At 44.3% G+C, this 17,423-nt stretch overlaps 1 protein-coding gene across 2 annotated transcripts; it reads left to right on the forward strand.

Annotated features, from left to right (window-relative positions):
• Positions 1-15,012: 15,012 nt before the first annotated feature.
• LOC122378463 lies at positions 15,013-16,568 on the forward strand. 2 transcript variants are annotated; one of them, XM_043359557.1, is made up of 3 exons: positions 15,013-15,095; positions 15,353-15,719; positions 16,143-16,568. In XM_043359557.1, exons 2-3 carry the CDS (start codon positions 15,591-15,593, stop codon positions 16,353-16,355), a joined length of 342 nt encoding a protein of 113 aa, XP_043215492.1. In that variant the 5' UTR covers positions 15,013-15,095; positions 15,353-15,590; the 3' UTR covers positions 16,356-16,568. The 2 variants fall into 2 exon arrangements, with proteins under 2 accessions (XP_043215492.1, XP_043215493.1); XM_043359558.1 differs by having other exon boundaries at positions 15,053-15,095; positions 15,358-15,719.
• The last annotated feature ends 855 nt before the right edge of the window (positions 16,569-17,423 follow it).

The following is a 17,423-nucleotide window of genomic DNA, read 5'->3' on the forward strand; positions in this document are numbered from 1 at the left end:
CTTTAAACGTTCAAATTCGGATTCAAATTCAAGTAATGATTTCGCTCAAAATTGGCATACAGATAGCCCATGGCACGCTGAGTTCGAAAATGGTGACCTTTTTTTCCTAGGTCAAATTGTTTGACCTTGAGAGGTCAAAATACTGCGTACCCTGTAGAATCTTTGTTTATGGTCCGATTTGAAAAACTCGACCACCAGTGTGTTCGTCTCATCGAGAAGCAGTAGCACATTTAAAAAAATCCGAGGTCAAGGTCATAGGTCAAGGTCAAGGTCACTTTAAAAATCGCCGTACCCTATAAAATCTTCATTTTTGGAGCTATCGGAAAATTTCGGCCACCACTGTGTTCCTCTCATCGAGAAGCAGTAGCACATTTAAAAAAATCCGTGGTCAAGGTCATAGGCCAAGGTCAAGGTCACTTTAAACGTTAATTTTAGTCCCCGTACCCTATAAAATCTTCATTTTTGGAGCTATCGGAAAATTTCGGCCACCACTGTGTTCGTCTCATCGATAAGCAGTAGCACATTGGAAAAAATCCGAGGTCAAGGTCACAGGTCAAGGTCAAGGTCACTTTAAACGTTAATTTTAGTCCCCGTACCCTATAAAATCTTCATTTTTGGAGCTATCGGAAAATTTCGGCAGCTACTGTGTTCGTCTCATCGAGAAGCAGTAGCACATTTGGAAAAATCCGAGGTCAAGGTCATAGGTCAAGGTCAAGGTCACTTTAAACGTTAATTTTAGTCCCCGTACCCCATAAAATCTTCTTTTTTGGAGCTATCGGAAAATTTCGGCCACCACTGTGTTCGTCTCATCAAGAAGCAGTAGCATATTCAAAAAAATCTGATGTCAAGGTCATAGATCAAGGTCAAGGTCGCTTTAAACGTTAATTTTAGACCCCGTACCCTATAAAATCTTCATTTTTGAAGCTATCGGAAAATTTCGGCCACCACTGTGTTTGTCTCATCGAAAAGCAGTAGCACATTCAAAAAAAATCCGAGGTCAAGGTCATAGATAAAGGTCAAGGTCACTTTAAACGTTAATTTTAGTCCCCGTACCCTATAAAATCTTCATTTTTGGAGCTATCGGAAAATTTCGGCCACCACTGTGTTCGTCTCATCGAGAAGCAGTAGCACTTTCGAAAAAATCCGAGGTCAAGGTCATAGGTCAAGGTCAAGGTCACTTTAAACGTTAATTTTAGTCCCCGTACCCTATAAAATCTTCATTTTTAGAGCTATCGGAAAATTTCGGCCACCACTGTGTTGGCCTCATCGAGAAGCAGTAGCACATTCAAAAAAATCCGAGGTCAAGGTCATAGGTCAAGGTCAAGGTCACTTTAAACGTTCAAATTCGGATTCAAATTCGAGTAATGATTTCGCTCAAAATTGGCATACAGATAGCCCATGGCACGCTGAGTTCGAAAATGGTGACCTTTTTTTCCTAGGTCAGATTGTTTGACCTTGAGAGGTCAAAATACTGCGTACCCTGTAGAATCTTTGTTTATGGTCCGATTTGAAAAATTCGACCACCAGTGTGTTCGTCTCATCGAGAAGCAGTAGCACATTTAAAAAAAAAATCCGAGGTCAAGGTCATAGGTCAAGGTCAAGGTCACTTTAAAAATCGCCGTACCCTATAAAATCTTCATTTTTAGAGCTATCGGAAACTTTCGGCCACCACTGTGTTCCTCTCATCGAGAAGCAGTAGCACATTAAAAAAAATCCATGGTCAAGGTCATAGGTCAAGGTCAAGGTCACTTTAAACGTTAATTTTAGTCCCCGTACCCTATAAAATCTTCATTTTTGGAGCTATCGGAAAATTTCGGCCACCACTGTGTTCGTCTCATCAAGAAGCAGTAGCACATTAAAAAAAATCCGAGGTCAAGGTCATAGATCAAGGTCAAGTTCACTTTAAACGTTAATTTTAGACCCCGTACCCTATAAAATCTTCATTTTTGAAGCTATCGGAAAATTTCGGCCACCACTGTGTTCGTCTCATCGAGAAGCAGTAGCACATTCGAAAAAATCCGAGGTCAAGGTCATAGGTCAAGGTCAAGGTCACTTTAAACGTTAATTTTAGTCCCCGTACCCTATAAAATCTTCATTTTTGGAGCTATCGGAAAATTTCGGCCACCACTGTGTTCGCCTCATCGAGAAGCAGTAGCACATTCAAAAAAATCCGAGGTCAAGGTCATAGGTCAAGGTCAAGGTCACTTTAAACGTTCAAATTCGGATTCAAATTCGATTAATGATTTCGCTCAAAATTATCATACAGATAGCCCATGGCACGCTGAGTTCGAAAATGGTGACCTTTTTTCCTAGGTCAAACCGTTTGACCTTGAGAGGTCAAAATACTGCGTACCCTGTAGAATCTTTGTTTATGGTCAGATTTGAAAAATTCGACCACCAGTGTGTTCGTCTCATCGAGAAGCAGTAGCACATTCAAAAAAATCCGAGGTTAAGGTCATAGGTCAAGGTCAAGGTCACTTTAAACGTTAATTTTAGTCCCCGTACCCTATAAAATCTTCATTTTTGGAGCTATCGGAAAATTTCGGCCACCACTGTGTTCGTCTCATCGAGAAGCAGTAGCACATTGGAAAAAATCCGAGGTCAAGGTCATAGGTCAAGGTCAAGGTCACTTTAAACGTTAATTTTAGTCCCCGTACCCTATAAAATCTTCATTTTTGGAGCTATCGGAAAATTTTGGCCACCACTGTGTTTGTCTCATCGAGAAGCAGTAGCACATTTGAAGAAATCCGAGGTCAAGGTCATAGGTCAAGGTCAAGGTCACTTTAAACGTTAATTTTAGTCCCCGTGCCCTATAAAATCTTCATTTTTGGAGCTATCGGAAAATTTCGGCCACCACTGTGTTCGTCTCATCAAGAAGCAGTAGCACATTCAAAAAAATCCGAGGTCAAGGTCATAGATCAAGGTCAAGGTCACTTTAAACGTTATTTTTAGTCCCCGTACCCTATAAAATCTTCATTTTTGAAGCTATCGGAAAATTTCGGCCACCACTGTGTTCGTCTCATCAAGAAGCAGTAGCACATTTGAAAAAATCCGAGGTCACGGTCATAGGTCAAGGTCAAGGTCACTTTAAACGTTAATTTTAGTCCCCGTACCCTATAAAATCTTCATTTTTGGAGCTATCGGAAAATTTCGGCCACCACTGTGTTTGTCTCATCGAGAAGCAGTAGAACATTCATAAAAATCCGAGGTCAAGGTCATAGGTCAAGGTCAAGGTCACTTTAAACGTTAATTTTAGTCCCCGTACCCTATAAAATCTTCATTTTTGAAGCTATCGGAAAATTTCGGCCACCACTGTGTTCGTCTCATCGAGAAGCAGTAGCACATTCAAAAAAATCCGAGGTCAAGGTCATAGGTCAAGGTCAAGGTCACTTTAAACGTTAATTTTAGTCCCCGTACCCTATAAAATCTTCATTTTTGGAGCTATCGGAAAATTTCGGCCACCACTGTGTTCGACTCATCGAGAAGCAGTAGTACATTCGAAAAATCCGAGGTCAAGGTCATAGGTCAAGGTCAAGATCACTTTAAACGTTAATTTTAGTCCCCGTACCCTATAAAATCTTCATTTTTGGAGCTATCGGAAAATTTCGGCCACCACTGTGTTCGTCTCATCGAGAAGCAGTAGCACATTCATAAAAATCCGAGGTCAAGGTCATAGGTCAAGGTCAAGGTCACTTTAAACATTAATTTTGGTCCCCGTACCCTATAAAATCTTCATTTTTGGAGCTATCGGAAAATTTCGGCCACCACTGTGTTCGTCTCATCGAGAAGCAGTAGCACATTCGAAAAAATCCGAGGTCAAGGTCATAGGTCAAGGTCAAGGTCACTTTAAACGTTAATTTTAGTCCCCGTACCCTATAAAATCGTCATTTTGGAGCTATCGGAAAATTTCTGCCACCACTGTGTTCGTCTCATCGAGAAGCAGTAGCACATTCGAAAAAATCCGAGGTCAAGGTCATAGGTCAAGGTCAAGGTCAAGGTCACTTTAAACGTTAATTTTAGTCCCCGTACCCTATAAAGTGACCTTGACCTTGACCTATGACCTTGACCTCGGATTTTTTCGAATGTGCTACTGCTTCTCGATGACACGAACACAGTGGTGGCCGAAATTTTCCGATAGCTCCAAAAATGAAGATTTTATAGGGTACGGGGACTAAAATTAACGTTTAAAGTGACCTTGACCTTGACCTATGACCTTGACCTCGGATTTTTTCGAATGTGCTACTGCTTCTCGATGAGACGAATACAGTGGTGGCCGAAATTTTCCAATAGCTCAAAAAATGAAGATTTTATAGGGTGCGGGGACTAAAATTAACGTTTAAAGTGACCTTGACCTTGACCTATGACCTTGACCTCGGCTTTTTTCGAATGTGCTACTGCTTCTCGATGAGACGAACACAGTGGTGGCCGAAATTTTCCGATAGCTCCAAAAATGAAGATTTTATAGGGTACGGGGACTAAATTTAACGTTTAAAGTGACCTTGACCTTGACCTATGACCTTGACCTCGGATTTTTTTGAATGTGCTATTGCTTCTCGATGAGACGAACACAGTGGTGGCCGAAATTTTCCGATAGCTCCAAAAATGAAGATTTTATAGGGTACGGGGACTAAAATTAACGTTTAAAGTGACCTTGACCTTGACCTATAACCTTGACCTCGAATTTTTTCCAATGTGCTACTGCTTCTCGATGAGACGAACACAGTGGTGGCCGAAATTTTCCGATAGCTTCAAAAATGAAGATTTTATAGGGTACGGCGATTTTTAAAGTGACCTTGACCTTGACCTATGACCTTGACCTCGGATTTTTTTGAATGTGCTACTGCTTCTCGATGAGACGAACACACTGGTGGTCGAATTTTTCAAATCGGACCATAAACAAAGATTCTACAGGGTACGCAGTATTTTGACCTCTCAAGGTCAAACGGTTCGACCTAGGAAAAAAGGTCACCATTTTCGAACTCAGCGTGCCATGGCCTATCTGTATGCCAATTTTGAGCGAAATCATTACTCGAATTTAAATCCGAATTTGAACGTTTAAAGTGACCTTGACCTTGACCTATCACCTTGACCTCGGATTTTTTTGAATGTGCTACTGCTTCTCGATGAGACGAACACAGTGGTGGCCGAAATTTTCCGATAGCTCCAAAAATGAAGATTTTATAGGGTACGGGGACTAAAATTCACGTTTAAAGTGACCTTGACCTTGACCTATGACCTTGACCTCGGATTTTTTTGAATGTGCTACTGCTTCTCGATCAGACGAACACAGTGGTGGCCGAAATTTTCCGATAGCTTCAAAAATGAAGATTTTATAGGGTACGGGGACTAAAATTAACGTTTAAAGTGACCTTGACCTTGACCTATGACCTTGACCTCGGATTTTTTTTTAATGTGCTACTGCTTCTCGATGAGACGAACACAGTGGTGGCCGAAATTTTCCGATAGCTCCAAAAATGAAGATTTTATAGGGTACGGGGACTAAAATTAACGGTTAAAGTGACCTTGACCTTGTCCTATGAACCTGACCTCGGATTTTTTCAAATGTGCTACTGCTTCTTGATGAGCCGAACACAGTGGTGGCTGAAATTTTCCGATAGCTCCAAAATTGACGATTCTATAGGGTACGGGGACAAAAATTAACGTTTAAAGTGACCTTGACCTTGACCTATGACCTTGACCTCAGATTTTTTTAATGTGCTACTGCTTCTCGATGAGACGAACACAGTGGTGGCCGAAATTTTCCGATAGCTCCAAAAATGAAGATTTTATAGGGCACGGGGACAAAAATTAACGTTTAAAGTGACCTTGACCTTGACCTATGACCTTGACCTCGGATTTTTTCAAATGTGCTACTGCTTCTTGATAAGACAAACACAGTGGTGGCCGAAATTTTCCGATAGCTCCAAAAATGAAGATTTTATAGGGTACGGGGACTAAAATTAACGTTTAAAGTGACCTTGACCTTGACCTATGACCTTGACCTCGGATTTTTTCGAATGTGCTACTGCTTCTCGATGAGACGAACACAGTGGTGGCCGAAATTTTCCGATAGCTCAAAAATGAAGATTTTATAGGGTACGGGGACTAAAATTAACGTTTAAAGTGACCTTGACCTTGACCTATGACCTTGACCTCGGATTTTTTCGAATGTGCTACTGCTTCTCGATGAGACGAACACAGTGGTGGCCGAAATTTTCCGATAGCTCCAAAAATGAAGATTTTATAGGATACGGGGACTAAAATTAACGTTTAAAGTGACCTTGACCTTGACCTATGACCTTGACCTCGGATTTTTTTAAATGTGCTACTGCTTCTCGATAAGACGAACACAGTGGTGGCCGAAATTTTCCGATAGCTCCAAAAATGAAGATTTTATAGGGTACGGCGATTTTTAAAGTGACCTTGACCTTGACCTATGACCTTGACCTCGGATTTTTTTGGATGTGCTACTGCTTCTCAATGAGACGAACACACTGGTGGTCGAATTTTTTAAATCGGACCATAAACAAAGATTCTACAGGGTACGCAGTATTTTGACCTCTCAAGGTCAAACGGTCTGACCTAGGAAATAAAGGTCACCATTTTCGAACTCAGCGTGCCATGGGCTATCTGTATGCCAATTTTGAGCGAAATCATTACTCGAATTTGAATCCGAATTTGAACGTTTAAAGTGACCTTGACCTTGACCTATGACCTTGACCTCGGATTTTTTTGAATGTGCTACTGCTTCTCGATGAGACGAACACAGTGGTGGCCCAAATTTTCCGATAGCTCCAAAAATGAAGATTTTATAGGGTACGGGGACTAAAATTAACGTTTAAAGTGACCTTGACCTTGACCTATGACATTGACCTCGGATTTTTTTTAATGTGCTACTGCTTCTCGATGAGTCGAACACAGTGGTGGCCGAAATTTTCCGATAGCTTCAAAAATGAAGATTTTATAGGGTACGGGGACTAAAATTAACGTTTAAAGTGACCTTGACCTTGACCTATGACCTTGACCTCGGATTTTTTCAAATGTGCTACTGCTTCTCGATGAGACGAACACAGTGGTGGCCGAAATTTTCCGATAGCTCCAAAAATGAAGATTTTATAGGGTACGGGGACTAAAATTAACGTTTAAAGTGACCTTGACCTTGACCTATGAACTTGACCTCGGATTTTTTCAAATGTGCTACTGCTTCTCGATGAGACGAACACAGTGGTGGCTGAAATTTTCCGATAGCTCCAAAAATGACGATTTTATAGGGTACGGGGACTAAAATTAACGTTTAAAGTGACCTTGACCTTGACCTATGACCTTGCCCTAAGATTTTTTTAATGTGCTACTGCTTCTCGATGAGACGAACACAGTGGTGGCCGAAATTTTCCGATAGCTCCAAAAATGAAGATTTTATAGGGTACGGGGACAAAAATTAACGTTTAAAGTGACCTTGACCTTGACCTATGACCTTGTTCTCGGATTTTTTCAAATGTGCTACTGCTTCTCGATGAGACGAACACAGTGGTGGCCGAAATTTTCCGATAGCTCCAAAAATGAAGATTTTATAGGGTACGGGGACTAAAATTAACGTTTAAAGTGACCTTGACCTTGACCTATGACCTTGACCTCGGATTTTTTCAAATGTGCTACTGATTCTCGATGAGACGAACACAGTGGTGGCCGAAATTTTCCGATAGCTCAAAAAATGAAGATTTTATAGGGTACGGGGACTAAAATTAACGTTTAAAGTAACCTTGACCTTGACCTATGACCTTGACCTCGGATTTTTTCGAATGTGCTACTGCTTCTCGATGAGACGAACACAGTGGTGGCCGAAATTTTCCGATAGCTCCAAAAATGAAGATTTTATAGGGTACGGGGACTAAAATTAACGTTTAAAGTGACCTTGACCTTGACCTATGACCTTGACCTCGGATTTTTTTGAATGTGCTACTGCTTCTCGATGAGAGGAACACAGTGGTGGCCGAAATTTTCCGATAGCTCCAAAAATGAAGATTTTATAGGGTACGGCGATTTTTAAAGTGACCTTGACCTTGACCTATGACCTTGACCTCGGATTTTTTTGAATGTGCTACTGCTTCTCAATGAGACGAACACACTGGTGGTCGAATTTTTCAAATCGGACCATAAACAAAGATTCTACAGGGTACGCAGTATTTTGACCTCTCAAGGTCAAACGGTTTGACCTAGGAAATAAAGGTCACCATTTTCGAACTCAGCGTGCCATGGGCTATCTGTATGCCAATTTTGAGCGAAATCATTACTCGAATTTGAATCCGAATACGAATACGACGCTAACTTTATGGACATCTGAGGTCGGCTTAATGCTGATGTCAGAAGGCTGATTTCATCTCTTCCCCCTCCATTGATTTTAGATAACTGGCTGGCAGTCACGAAACACGGGTGTTACGTCGCATGACTCAAGCGCTGGCCGCTCGCATTGCGGAACAGCATACCCTCAGGCGCTTACCACTGGTGACATCTATGGGGAAAATGCGAAACTAAAGTGTATTGCGGGACAGTATGTCTTCAGGTGCATACCACTGCTGCCATCTAGGGGAAGCTATGAAAACTCAACTGCATTGCGGAACAGCAGACTTTCATGCGCTTATCACTGCTGCCATCTAGGGAGAAAATACTAAAAATTCAGAGCAATACGGGCAGTATACCTTCAGGGACCTACCACTGTCATCTATGGTAGGAATTGTCGCCAGTCCAATTCCCAGCGCGTTAAGCAATGGGCAGACATGACAGATTGTTTCATACCAATGCACTAGGTAAGTATATGCCAATCGTGTTCCTGTTGCTTAGTTTCCGGTAAAAAGTCCCAGAAACTCGGGCGTCAAACATAAATTCGGATAAGCAGCCGCTTGAAGTACAGGTCTCGCGGGTTTTAGCGGTAGGTCGCTTGGCGAGCGGGAGGGCAACCAGTTCCGCCTCTGTATCGGTGACCATTTGCTCCGCCCAGTTACTCGCGAGCGCGTACTACGGCACATAGTAAAGTGGGGAGGGAAGGGTTAGAGTGGCAGCCTGCGTAGAGGCTAAAACCGGTTTTATCGCCTGGGCCGGCGACACGGCATGCGGTCAGGGGACGGGGAAAGGTCAGAGGTCACTCACAATGTGCAGTACCGCGTCCCGTCCTCTCTGCGTGCTGACCAGCGCACGACCTCGGCCGTTGGCCAATCGGCATTGAACGGTCAAGGCCACCCGTAGCCAGCGAGCGGGGTGAGCCGGCAGCGTGCCGATTCATAGGTAGTCGTCCAACGTTTTAGCCGAGGCCGGGAGACGACTGTAATGTTATTTCTTGGGAACAGTTCTGTCATTTAACCCGCGCCCCCTTAGGGTCTCCCGAGCATCGGTCCCATTGGGGGGGAGCATTTTGCCCCCCCCCCCCTAAGTTCTCGAGAACCACGCAAAATAACGACAAGCAGCAAACGGTGTTGGATGGCCCCAACGAGGAAATACCTTTTGGCTCATTTTCATTGACTTGGGTCAAACCGATGACGTCACAGTTCAGGTCGAATGTCGAATTTTCACCGATTACAGGCATTTCAAGAAATGTGTTGTAAAATCGAGTAAAATGCATGTCATTCATCGATAAGGAATCGATGAATAACAATTATTTTCGATGGGGAATTGGTCATCAGACACATATTTTGCTATTTGTGGTCACTGATACGTCAGGTCACAGAGGTCAGGTCACTGTGGCTCACAATATGAAGATAACTATTATGTGATGCATGTTTTCTGGTCCATTTTACATGAAAAATGCGATTATGTGGGTCAGGCAACCCTTGGGGGCCAGTTTGGGTTATGTTCTGGTGAAGGTCAGGTAAAAGTCAGGTCAAATTAGATCAAATTTCTGCGCCGTTTCTTCTCTACACGACCAGACATAGAGCTTTGAAATTGCTTGTTAACTGTAGCTTTTGTGAGCGTTTCAAGATTCAATGTTTTTTGCTCATTTTTGCTCGAACATGACCTCAGTTTGACCTCAATAACTCCTGACCTAGGGTAACCTAAGACTTGAAATTTTGTGTAAAGGTGTTAAATTGATGCCCGGGTAGCTATTGAAAATTTGGTGTGACTGCGCGTCGCCGTTTTCTTGCTATTCAGGAAAATACACAGGGGGCTTTATTGCCCACCGCCCAACGGGGCGAGGGTTAACCGTGACCTGCTGAGGCTGGAAGTCGTTTCACAACAAAGTTTTGCTTTCTGCCGCACTATGTTTCCAAAACTTTGTCACAAAACTGACCAAGAAATATGTTGCATGAATGCAATTGCAGCATTAAAAAAGGAAACTAGGCGTAAAAGTTTAAGTAACATCAATGTATGCTGATTTTTGCGTTATTTTTAGAACAAAATCGATGTAAGCCACTAAAAAAGCAAAACATAGCATTGTTTATATAGGAATATGCCATAACTCGCACCCATATCGGCGTTTTCGCAGGCGCTAACATTTGGGCGGGGATGGATCAGACCCCACAGTTGATCGGCTTTTGATTAAACTAGAGCTTCTTGAAAAGAAGGAGCATGTTGCCCGTGACGAGAGGAAGCCGATGATACCCAATTTATAGATCATAGGCCAATCGTTGATCATAGGTCATACGTTGACCTTTCATGTCAGTTTAATGACCCAATAGTCGGAAGGGTCTAGACCTGCCTAGAAGTTTTTGTCGTGAGCGAGAGAGAGAGAGAGAGAGAGAGAGAGAGAGAGAGAGAGAGAGAGAGAGAGAGAGAGAGAGAGAGAGAGAGAGAGACAGACAGACAGACAGACAGACAGAGACAGAGACAGAGACAGAGACAGAGACAGAGACAGAGACAGAGACAGAGACAGAGACAGAGACAGAGACAGAGACAGAGACAGAGACAGAGAGAGAAATACAGAGAGAGAGAGAGAGAGAGAGAGAGAGAGGAGAGAGAGACAGAGAGAGAGAAAAAAATGGCCTTTTTAGAAAACGGTCGGTATAGGTGTTAAGCGACAGCACGGATTTAAAATGAACGTTAATCCTTCTCACAGCTAGCCTGTCCAACGTTTTTATATTTCCATCGCTAGTGACCTCGCCTTTAGGCCATGTGACTGGAAACCGACAGCTAAACAGCAGATATTCTAGGGGCGCGGAAACCTTGAAGGTTGGCTGTGCCGCAATGCCATTCCTAGTGGTTTTGATACTTTTGAACCTGGCTAGATTGGCTCCATGCGCTCCGCAGATCGGCAAATTTGTAGTTAAACAGCCCTGAAGGCACCGGCCAAGTTCCTCCGCTGGTCTCGGCCAAATAAGACACAAGGGACCAAACAATTTAACATGTTGGAACGTTTCTAATCTCAAGTCTAGAAACGAACGGTTAATGAGACCTGACACGCCGAATTCTGGCCTATAATGGGCTCTAGAAACTGGTCACAGACCAGACGTCATTTTGGTCAGGGTCATGAAATTTTCAGGGTAGGTGCAAACTTTCAATTGCAGATGGCCTGAACTTATCCTGACTCCTGACCACATGGGCATTTATTTACTTATGGTGAGAAAAATAACTTACGGCATTGAAAGCTCCGCTGCTATCCGCCACTATTTACGCGAGTTATTCAGGAAAAACCAAGGAGAGAGGTTCATTTTATCACCCCTAAAGTAAACGGTAACATCGATAAATAACATCTGTATATTTCTCAATTTAATATGGTGAGATCATTCGTAATGTTAATAAATGCTTATTAGGTAAATAATATTGTAAGTTCACCATGGCACGACATTTCTATTCTATTTTATCCCGTTCGTTCTAGCCCCTCTCGCCTGCCGCCCCCCCCCCCCCGCCCCCACCACCACTACTACCACCAAACCGGCTGAGTTGGCTGAGGCGAGACTGGCTAAGGCGAGCGCCTCCCCTCCCTTCATGCCAAACAGCGCCTGGCTGTCGTGACCTCTGGCCTCACCGCCCGAAGGCTCGCCCGCTGTCCAAGGACGCCCTGCGCAGGCCGCAGTGATAGCCTCTGCCGAATCCCGCCTCTATCCACCGTTCACCACGCGCTGGATTCATTCATGCCTCTGTGTTTTAGCGTCCTTCCCGTTGGGTGGCACCACTGTAGTCATAGGCGACTGCAGGGAAGCCGCGGTCAGAATGCCCCAAACGGCGAATTTTGATGTTTTCTTTTAATTTCTCCGAAACTAGCCGGCATACGATCAAACCTTTTTCCATGATCATGGGAGGGAGCTATACGAATAAATCGGTCACATCTTCAGGCCTTCAAAGCTGAAGACGAAAAAGATATAGCCGGAAAGGCAGAACCTACGCTTAAAACCCGCGGGACCTGTACATATGCCTACGATAAACGTCATGTTCCTATGACTTACTTGAGCAATTGTTTTGCAAATGTGCCAATGCTTTTATACATTTCCAGCATTGACACCAGCTCGGATACTGATGTTTAAGCTATTTTCTATACCTATTTTGGCGTCTATTGTCGCCGACCGAGATTGTGATTGGTGCCTAAACCCTCGGGCTTCTCCTAATGCATGCATTGGAGCATAAAAAATGCTCTGATACCAATTTGAATTATTCTTGGAAACATGCATGTCCTTATTGGTCAATATAAGCGCGGTCAGTAGTGAATATTAAATGTGGAAGAATAATGTTTCTTTACGAATTTCCCTGCAGACATGCTCATTGCTCAGAGTAGTTATCCGTACCTTTTTATTGTCTCAATCAAACGAAGACACTAAAGTAAAATGAAATACTTAAGTACAGTGGATCTAGTAAGGATCTCCAGACGAAACTAGATGGCGTTGAGCCTTAGCCGAGTCCATGTGATATTCAAGGAGAGGTCACTGCCGAGCTGGGCCCGATGGGGAGGTGGGCGGGGGGGGGGGACGGGTGGCGAGGTCACGGTGCGGGTGACCTGTCAAACAGCCCCCGCGCGGTGGGTCGCTGCCGCAGGCAAATGGCGCACTACAGCGTTGTTCCATATCGCGGTGGTGGGCCGGGCGGCCGGTTAGCTTGGCAGTTGGCTGCTTGGAAGGAAAGGATAATGAGGCATGGGTTTGCTGTGGCCGGCTCATCTACTGTCAACTATGGTGAGCCCAAAGTAATGCAAAAATGACGTTGGTAATGCAGCTGGCAATGGAATGCTAGCGAATGCTCCGGGCGCCCAGTAGGCAGTAGCTATAAGGATTAAGATTATTTGTCTCCTGAAATTTTCATTGAATGTAATTCAAAAGCAATAGAAAGATCGCATCGTTCGCCAGTTGTTTGACCGGCTGGTGTTTCATGCGTAGAGCGCCCTTTGGCAAATAATTATCACGCAGGCGATTTTTTTTTTGCTGGTAAGATAGGCTTGTCAAATCAAGTTTAGGGCCTTGAAATCAAGTCGCTAAGAGAAGATGAGGAAAAGTGGACGAATGCCACATTTTTGTGCATGAAGTCTAGAGTTAAAGCTAAAAGTTATTATACGTGTAAGCTAAAAACAATACGATCAAATTATAAAAATATTTGACCCGAAATTATCCTCTGTTTTGTCTGACCATGATTGCGTGTAAGACACCCGTCCAAGCGGGTTCAACCCGCCCAACCTGGTTCGGCTCCCCCTTTTTTAATATAAATTTTGCCCGAACCTTTTGAAAGAAAGGAATCACAAGGACAAAGTCCCCGCTAAGCTGAGCTTGTTGCGTTTACCCTGCACTCTACCCTCCGATCAAGCAATTCCTGGTCTATGGCAGAATTAAGAGTCCAAATTTTAACGTGCGCACATAGCCGCGCACGGCCGGTCCCCTTCACTGACTTCTCCTGGCAGCGGCCTGCCACCAACCACAACCATACCCGTCAGGAGCCGCTCAAAAACGTCAAGCACACGTCGCGTTTCGAACCCGGACTTTTGCAACCGGGACGTGCGCTCTCACCACATGGCACATGGAGTCCAACACTCTACCAACCGAGCCACCGGGACGGACATTTACCTTGGGGTTTCGCCTCGTGACATTGACAGACGTCAGACACTTTGGCCGAACTTTAGCCGAAACACTGAGCAAGCTGCGCAGGGCGATAGGTGCTCGTAGCGTTGAGGTTGGGTAACCTGTGAGCTGAATGCGAATTCGTGAGTTCGGGCCCCACTCCCGGGTCTGGTTTTATCTAGACACGAACCAAAACCTTTTCTTCTACTGCAACACAGATAAGCACGATGACATCTTTCTCCAATATCTTTCCCCAATATCCTCTCCAAAAGTCAAAATTATCGCTTATACCTAAATGTTTAGCTAAGTTTCATTTTTTAAGAAAATATTTTTGGTCATTTGTCTGGAGCCATTTTAGCTTTTTTTTTCTTTTCTGCTTTTTTCGACCCGCTAAAACCCACCAAAACTGAACGTGCCAAATGAAAAATATCTAACTCAAATAACAGTTTAAAAAAGCCTCATCATGCATCATGAAAAGCATCATGCAACTATCGAGTATCGACTGAATAGTTGCATGCTATGAATACGTCCTAGATTTCAATTATCATTGTTCAACATTTTGGCTGGAACTGACGCTGCCTCTGGCTTGCCCGTTTGTTTGAAATGATTCCCTTCAGTCGCATTCTTGCCGGTTCCACATGAACAGGATACCACCATACCGAAGTGAACGCACCCGCAACCATGATCCCCGATCCCCTCAGCCTTGGCGCAGTGGCGGGCGGCCCTGGGCGGCCCACTCCCGGCGCTACGCACGTCCCATGCGCCGTGATACCGCGTCACTCCCCCTCCCTCCTTCCCCCACAATGACCGATGACCTCACTTCCCTCGGGATTTGGACTCGCCCTACCCCGACCGTAGCGCCACGTGGTGGCTCTGGAGATCTTAAATAGACCCACTGTACATGTAGCAAATGCCACGGTGACTATAAATACAGTCCCCGGCAAATGCTTACATAGCGGTCCAACTTTGACGAAGGAAGGGGAAGTTACCCGTTGCCATTTCTCGTGATAGCAAACTGGAAGTATGGGGATTTATATGAAACGTGAACAAGGAATGGCTTTGCCGAGAAATCACCTGCGGGTTTTGCATTTGGTCTGCCGCTGGAAGTGGACATCGAAGCAAAATTACATAGTACGTTTGATAAATTAGGCTATTACATTAGCTTACCTGTCTTATTTTAAGTCATTTCTTATCATGATTACCTGACGCGAGGACAAGCTTTTGTTGCATTAATATTTTGTAGAACACCATAAATATATGCCAGAGAACCTTCAATTTTACTTTTCTTGAAAGATGTAATGACGAAGTATAATGGTTCTCTGTCGGTGCAAAGAGAAGAGTTTTTTCTCTTCAGTTTTTGACTATATCGTTCAAATTCTTTTCCCCAGGACAGATGATTGTCCAGTGACTGATGTCGGAATAGCAAGTTTCAACAATGTTTATAAAACCAGATTCGATCCAAGTCCATCATATTGTGATGTGAATGTGTTTCGGACAGCCTTTTCTACTTTAGACAGTGCGCCTCGCCAACAATTTGATTCCGACGAATTCGAAACGAGCTTTACACCGACACCGTGTCCTGAAAGTGATACGTTTGTTACAAACTTTTACCCAGAATATCTCGGTATGGCATTTCGACGACAAAATTGCCGCAAGAAAGAATATCTTTACGACCAGAAGCCTTTCTTCAATGCCATCCCGTCTTCAAGAGGAGCATTCACATCACCTGGAATCATACAATCAATTAAGAACTGGGTGAGTACTAAGAAGAGTCACCGTTTTCCTTTTGCAAAGAGTGTAGTCATTGTATGCTCGTCCTGCGTGTCAATTAAAGTTTCTATTTGTCGTTGTATTTGAAGCTGACGTTCCCACATAAAATGTTTAAACTACCAATTCAACGGGCCTAAAGTTAGATATCATTCATGACATCGTGCCTAGGTATTTGAAAAGATAGTAGGCACCTGTTTGTGATAGCCTGATCCCGGTGCCCTCTGCGGTGGGCCGGCTCAAATGTCAGACGAGCTCGCTTGCATCCTAGCATTCCTGCCGCCGCCCTGTTTGACAGTGCTCTGGCGGTCGATCCCTCCTGCCGATGGACTGAAGGGATCGATCGCAGTAGGAACTGTTGCAGTAGGCACTGTTCGTCCCCACTGGACTAACCCCGGTGCCCCGTTCCAGTACTCTGGCGGCCGGTCGCCGCCGCCGATGCCCAGCATCGTCACAGAGCCGGACGACATCGACTGCCGGTGTCCGGCGCGCGGCTCGCGGCTGCTGCAGCTGCAGAGCTGGCTGCTCTGCTCGCCTCTGCCCAGGGCGGCGCTGGCCCTACTCGCCGCCAGGGGAGTGCTCTACCTGCTCGGCATCCGCGTCTGCTTCGTCAAAATGGTGTGAGAAGGAAAAGGAGGAGGCGTTCTAGAGTCACCCGGCCAGCATTTTTCTGTTGAATACGGAATAGATGCAGTTACTTGAGGGCAGGCCTCATTCCCCTAACTTTGTCTCCGATGTGAAATATTGTCCACTAAGTCGGAGATAATAAAGAACTAAGTGACGTATATATTACGGGTGTCTGGACCGAAATACAAACGCCGTCATTATGTTTTCCAACTGAATTTTATGCGAGTCGAATGATAGAGCAACAGTACCTAAGGTGTGCAGCGTGCACGATTCTTATTTTCATTTTACAGTGATTGATGCCTGTGAGTTATCTATCATTCACTTATCAAAGCATATTTATGGATTGCTAAGCATCACAGTATGTAGCCAAGGACGAGGTAGTTATGTAGCTGTCGACGGATTAATTTGCAAGTGCAAATGATAACTCGAATGTTTCATTGTCAGTGTAGGTATGCATGACTGTCCTGTGGCATTGCGTGAAATGCCTCTTGATATGTTTGGCTTGCGTTCCTTTATCGCGTGAGCGTTCCATCAAAATAAGCATCTCGTACAGTTATCAGATGTATTGGCACAGAGGTTGGCACATTACTGTCGATATCCTATGCAGTTTGCCACAGCCCAAATTCAGGATAATTTCCACTACGATTTCTGACATGACGACAATATTGAATGCCCATTGCCTATCTACATGTGCTTCTATGTCGTACGATGCTTAGCACTAGCATAAATAGGCCACTACAGATTCAAACTTGGCATCTAGGAAACAAGGCGCTAGCTATGACAGATTCTAACTACGAGGCTATTCGACAAGACAGGACAAGCAGCGTGTTTGCCTCCAAATCAAGCTGGAACTTCCATTTTCGCGTACCTAATAGCGAGCGCGGAAGCTGCGCACAGCACGCCTTCCAAGAGCGATACAAGGTGTATATTTCTGGGCTTATGCGTATTTGCCTTTTCCGCTGTACTTGGGAAGTGTGCTGTAGGTGGACGATCCGTTGCCACCATTACCTCCGTTACCGTTTCCGTTTCCATTGCCGTTTCCAGCGCCATTGCCGCCATTTTTGC

The sequence above is a fragment of the Amphibalanus amphitrite genome, unplaced genomic scaffold (genome assembly GCF_019059575.1).
Source record: "Amphibalanus amphitrite isolate SeventyFive unplaced genomic scaffold, NRLGWU_Aamphi_draft 000059F_arrow, whole genome shotgun sequence".
Taxonomy (NCBI): domain Eukaryota; kingdom Metazoa; phylum Arthropoda; class Thecostraca; order Balanomorpha; family Balanidae; genus Amphibalanus; species Amphibalanus amphitrite.

Bases quoted from the DNA above. Each gene is read 5' to 3' on its own strand.
- LOC122378463 (XM_043359557.1), top strand. From the start codon at position 15,591: ATGGCATTTCGACGACAAAATTGCCGCAAGAAAGAATATCTTTACGAC. The intron at 15,720-16,142 runs GTGAGTACTAAG...GCCCCGTTCCAG, and splicing joins TACAATCAATTAAGAACTGG to TACTCTGGCGGCCGGTCGCC.